This window comes from Oncorhynchus keta, chromosome 22, assembly GCF_023373465.1.
Source record: "Oncorhynchus keta strain PuntledgeMale-10-30-2019 chromosome 22, Oket_V2, whole genome shotgun sequence".
Classification (NCBI taxonomy): domain Eukaryota; kingdom Metazoa; phylum Chordata; class Actinopteri; order Salmoniformes; family Salmonidae; genus Oncorhynchus; species Oncorhynchus keta.
The window spans coordinates 3,620,580-3,625,893 of NC_068442.1; the positions used below are offsets into that span (position 1 = coordinate 3,620,580).

Genomic DNA, 5,314 nt, shown 5'->3' on the forward strand with positions numbered 1-5,314 from the left:
TCACCAAATTCTTATCGGCAGACTCAACAGCCTCGGTTTTTCGGATGACTGCCTTGCCTGGTTCACCAATTACTTTGCAGACAGAGTTCAGTGTGTCAAATCAGAGGGCATGCTGTCCGGTCCTCTGGCAGTCTCTATGGGGTGCCACAGGGTTCAATTCTCGGGCCGACTCTTTTCTCTGTATATATCAATGATGTTGCTCTTGCTGCGGGCGATTCCCTGATCCACCTCTACGCAGACGACACCATTCTATATACTTTCGGCCCGTCATTGGACACTGTGCTATCAAACCTCCAAACGAGCTTCAATGCCATACAGCACTCCTTCCGTGGCCTCCAACTGCTCTTAAACGCGAGTAAAACCAAATGCATGCTTTTCAACCGATCGCTGCCTGCACCCGCATGCCCGACTAGCATCACCACCCTGGATGGTTCCAACCTTGAATATGTGGACATCTATAAGTACCTAGGTGTCTGGCTAGAATGCAAACTCTCCTTCCAGACTCACATCAAACATCTCCAATCAAAAATCAAATCCAGAGTCGGCTTTCTATTCCGCAACAAAGCCTCCTTCACTCACGCTGCCAAGCTTACCCTAGTAAAACTGACTATCCTACCGATCCTCGACTTCGGCGATGTCATCTACAAAATGGCTTCCAACACTCTACTCAGCAAACTGGATGCAGTCTATCACAGTGCCATCCGTTTTGTCACTAAAGCACCTTATACCACCCACCACTGCGACTTGTATGCTCTAGTCGGCTGGCCCTCACTACATATTCGTCGCCAGACCCACTGGCTCCAGGTCATTTACAAGTCCATGCTAGGTAAAGCTCCGCCTTATCTCAGTTCACTGGTCACGATGGCAACACCCATCCGTGCACGCGCTCCAGCAGGTGTATCTCACTGATCATCCCTAAAGCCAACACCTCATTTGGCCGCCTTTCGTTCCAGTACTCTGCTGCCTGTGACTGGAACGAATTGCAAAAATCGCTGAAGTTGGAGACTTTTATCTCCTCACCAACTTCAAACATCAGCTATCCGAGCAGCTAACCGATCGCTGCAGCTGTACATAGTCTATAGGTAAATAGCTCACCCTTTTTCACCTACCTCATTCCCATACTGTTTTTATACTGTTTTTATTTATTTACTTTTCTGCTCTTTTGCACACCAATATCTCTACCTGTACATGCCCATCTGATCATTTATCACTCCAGTGTTAATCTGCAAAATTGTATTATTCGCCTACCTTTTGCACACATTGTATATAGACTGCCCATTTTTTTCTACTGTGTTATTGACTTGCTAATTGTTTACTCCATGTGTAACTCTGTGTTGTCTGTTCACACTGCTATGCTTTATCTTGGCCAGGTCGCAGTGCAAATGAGAACTTGTTCTCAACTAGCCTACCTGGTTAAATAAAGGTGAAATAAAATAAAATAAAAATGATGATTAAAATTTTTGGTTGCACCTCAACTCAACGTTGTTTGAGCACCCTCCGTTTTTGTTGTTGTCAAATAATACATTTGTTTTTAAATGTACAAGTAAATTATTAAAAGCATTAAAATTGGGATGTTTCCCACTTATTTACACAACCTACTCCACACTTGCAAAGTGAAAGTTTATAGACATTTTCTGAAATTAAGTAGTAAACAGAAGAAAAGCAGAATTGAGTCCAATTATAATTTAATAATTTAATGGTCTATGGTTCCATCCCATTTCTGCAGGTGTGATGAATAATTAATATTGTTCCTCCTCTTCCTTGTGGCAGGCGCAGCAGCACACTGCCCTCCAAAGCCTGCAAAATAACCGCAGGACTGCCCCTTTCCTTGCTCTGCATGGAACATCCAGTGTCACATCCTTGGTGACGTGTGGGGTGACATCCGGGGTGACCACAGCAACATCCTCTGGAAAGGGAAAAAAGAGGAACAGAATGTAAACAAATGCAAACCGTAGCTTCTTAACACTGGTCAGTTGAAAGGTTCTACTAAGATGTCATGACAAACGGCACCTGTCAGAGTGCTCTCTAAGTGTTACTCACCTGCTTGGATGTCAGCTGGCAGAGTGGTGGAGACGGCCATCGTGAGAGTCCTTTCTTCAGGTCTGACGTCCACAACCTCCAAGAGGGAAGAGATGGGCTCTGCCTCTGTATTAGGGGTGATGTCCACAACATTCAGGTGGGAAGAAGCCGGGTCTGCCTCTGTATTAGGGGTGATGTCCACAACATTCAGGTGGGAAGAAGCCGGGTCTGCCTCTGTGTTAGAGTTGATGTCCACAACATTCAGGTGGGAAGAAGCCAGGTCTGCCTCTGTGTTACTGGTGATGTCTACATCCTCAAGGTGGGAAGAAGCCGGATCTGTGTTATGGGTGACAACAACAATCCTGATGAGCTCTTCTACTACAAGGCACCTAGGCACGTAGGTGTCTACGGAGACACCTGAAACCCCACCTCTTTAAGGAATACCTAGGATAGGATAAAGTAATCCTTCTCACCCCCCTTAAAAGATGTAGATGTACTATTGTAAAGTGGCTGTTCCACTGGATGTCATAAGGTGAATGCACCAATTTGTAAGTCGCTCTGGATAAGAGCGTCTGCTAAATGACTTAAATGTAATATGTAATGTAAATGTAAGATGTCATCAGAACAGGCATCTGTCAGAGTGCTCTCTATCATTGCTACTCACCTGCTTGGATGTCAGCTGGTAGTGTGGTGGAAACGGCCACCGCGAGGACAGGGGGGACTGGTAGGGTGGCTGCAGGGGGCTGGAAGCAGCTCTGCACCTCATCTGCCACAAAGGCACAAACAGAGCTCATATAAAAAGGGCTCTGCAGGTCATCGGTGGAGAAGGACTGACTGATTCTCCTGAGAATCGACCGCACAGAGTCAAAAGCAGCAGCCCGGGAGAAAGGGATGTGAGGGGAAGGGTCCTTTAACATGCAGGAGAGCTTCTCCACTACGGCCGCCACCATGCCCATGGCCATCCCGCTCATTAGGATTGGGTGCTCTGAATGTCCTTCCTCTGGCTGCAGCCACAGGGCCAGGAGGAGCCTGGGCACCACCTCCACCACCACCTGAGATGGGCTGAGCAGGGGGCTACGGGGCTCATTGGACTGCTCGCCCAGAATGCTCCTCACAGCTCTCTCCACGATGCTGTGGACCTTAGGATCGCTGAAATCAACAAAAAGGAGAAGACAAACGATGTGCAATGTACTCACATAGAACACTGTCTTAGTCTGTTTCTGCGTAGTTCCAGATGTGTAGATAAATGGATCAAGTCATATGCAGGGCAGTACATGGAACTCACATGTCAGCTGGCGAGGTGGGGTGCATGGAGCGGCGGAGCTTGCAGAAAGCCTCGTGCTCTAAGTCCATCATTTTTAAGCAAGTGTTTACTTCCCAGGCCTGCAGTATGAAACAGGAAGTCCCATTATTGTAATTTCACAACAGATCTATTCTGCTATGCTAACTCGTTGTTGAAAGGCTAGTAAAGAGCTCACTAACTTGTAGTATGTCTCTAACTCTCATTCTCTTACCAGCCGAGCGAAGTCGTTTCCCTCCTCCAGGGTTTCCTTCCACACCCTTGAAATAAAACACAGAGAAATTCAACTTTCCTGGCTTCTGATTTTTCTGTTGTTTATTTTACCCACACCTCCTGGAGTGCTGCTGGTGGCAGGGAATGGCAGTGAAGGTGAGTGCTGACGTGGTACTCACCTCTCCCTAAGGGATTTTTTGCCCTGAGACACCAGCCAGTTGCTCATGTGCTCTGTGGTGACATGGGGCGGGACCTGGCCTTGACTCTGGAGCAGCAGATAGTGGACCATGAACTTCTTCTGAAAGATGAGGTAAGGTGTGAGACCATGCCACGAAATACCATATAATGTGCTTTCAGAAGGGCCTCACGCAACATTTCACAACTGCTCATGCCTCACAATTTGCAAGTGATATTAAGAACTCTTATGACCGCCTTCTCTAAACTGTCTTGAAATACAACTCTCTTTCTGTTGTTTATGTTTTTGTGGGATGAATCTTACCTGTTTATTGTAATATGTTTCCTCCCAGCAGGCCTGCAGAGTCTGAAAATAAAGGCTGCTTCTACAGAATTCCTTTGAAGATAATGAAAATAATGATGTTCTGTTATGCACATTATGCACAGGCATTTACAGTATGCTAAAATGAATTTCTCCTAAGATTACCTTTGTTGGACCATAAGTGAACTCCGGAATGCACCAAACCCTATCCATGGTAAGATGGGGAAGAAATGCAGCGCTATAGATACACGGGATGCTCTAGAGATAACAGGAATGACTTAAAGTCGCGAATGATCAATGACTGTGGAGTCGTCCAATATGCTGCACTTTGAATTGAGTTGTAGGCGATGTTTGGCGCAAAATAGAATGTTTACATTCTATTGCCATGGAGAAATGGAATGTGTAGAACCTGTATAAATGGGTATGCTTCTGCGTCTTTATTTCGTGAACGATTAAACTCTTTGTTATGTCATAATGTGTATATGAGGATGTTGGAGCCTTTCCCGATTCATGACGTGATTATCCAGGTGCATGTTGCTTAGACCAACTAATCCAATCTTGGTTTACAAGTTAAATACATTATTTATATATGCCTATGTTGCGTGGTTCGTTCTGCGTTGTGTACTTTAAATTAGGACGCTGCCACAACTGGAGTTCTGCTAGTTGAATAATGTTTTATTTGCCCTGCACACGAAGAGACAACACACATTATGTTTAACCCTTGGCGCAGTCCTTGCTCTCGGGCACCTGCGCAAGCACACGGACACTCACTCAAACACTGTCCCAAGTACTCACAAGTTACAATAGATACCCCAGTTAGCGAGCTTTGTGAACCTTGATAACATAAATCTTTATATTATCCACATTGTAACAAACTTATGGTAGCATAACAGTACATTGTGTAACATTACCACGGTTTTATATTGAACAATTTCGGAGCCAAGGACAACATACCTTTCAAGCCGAAGGGCAGGCAAAAGAGAACAATAAGGGGGTATGGAACTACATTTAACCCGCGATGGGCCAAACCAAAATATACAAAACCTTTACAATCACATGTATGTACAATATTGATATGAAAAAGTGTTTGTACACTTTAGCTATACAGTTGTAATTAAATATGAAAAAATACACTGAATTATTAGTATTATTATCAAATTATTAACATCCCCTTGCAATTTGGTGCATAATATAGGGGAACAACATCACACTGCTACACCTATACAAATCTATCGACCACATCCATTTAAAGCAATGATTGTCAATTGAAAATGTGGTTGTTGTGT

At 44.7% G+C, this 5,314-nt stretch overlaps 1 protein-coding gene across 1 annotated transcript; it reads right to left on the minus strand.

Annotated features, from left to right (window-relative positions):
• Positions 1 to 1,450: 1,450 nt before the first annotated feature.
• LOC118400806 (uncharacterized) lies at positions 1,451 to 5,108 on the minus strand. The gene is made up of 7 exons (XM_052474711.1): positions 4,032 to 5,108; positions 3,712 to 3,830; positions 3,534 to 3,579; positions 3,305 to 3,402; positions 2,684 to 3,168; positions 2,041 to 2,355; positions 1,451 to 1,906 (listed from the first exon to the last, which is right to left on the minus strand). Exons 1-7 carry the CDS (start codon positions 4,155 to 4,157, stop codon positions 1,740 to 1,742), a joined length of 1,356 nt encoding a protein of 451 aa, XP_052330671.1. The 5' UTR covers positions 4,158 to 5,108; the 3' UTR covers positions 1,451 to 1,739.
• Positions 5,109 to 5,314: the final 206 nt, after the last annotated feature.

Coding starts and splice junctions, on each gene's coding strand:
- LOC118400806 (XM_052474711.1), bottom strand. CDS start 4,157: ATGCCTGTGCATAATGTGCATAACAGAACATCATTATTTTCATTATCT. Junction 3,580..3,711: donor AAAAAATCCCTTAGGGAGAG/GTGAGTACCACG, acceptor TTTTATTTCAAG/GGTGTGGAAGGAAACCCTGG. Junction 2,356..2,683: donor ACCAGCTGACATCCAAGCAG/GTGAGTAGCAAT, acceptor CCCATAACACAG/ATCCGGCTTCTTCCCACCTT.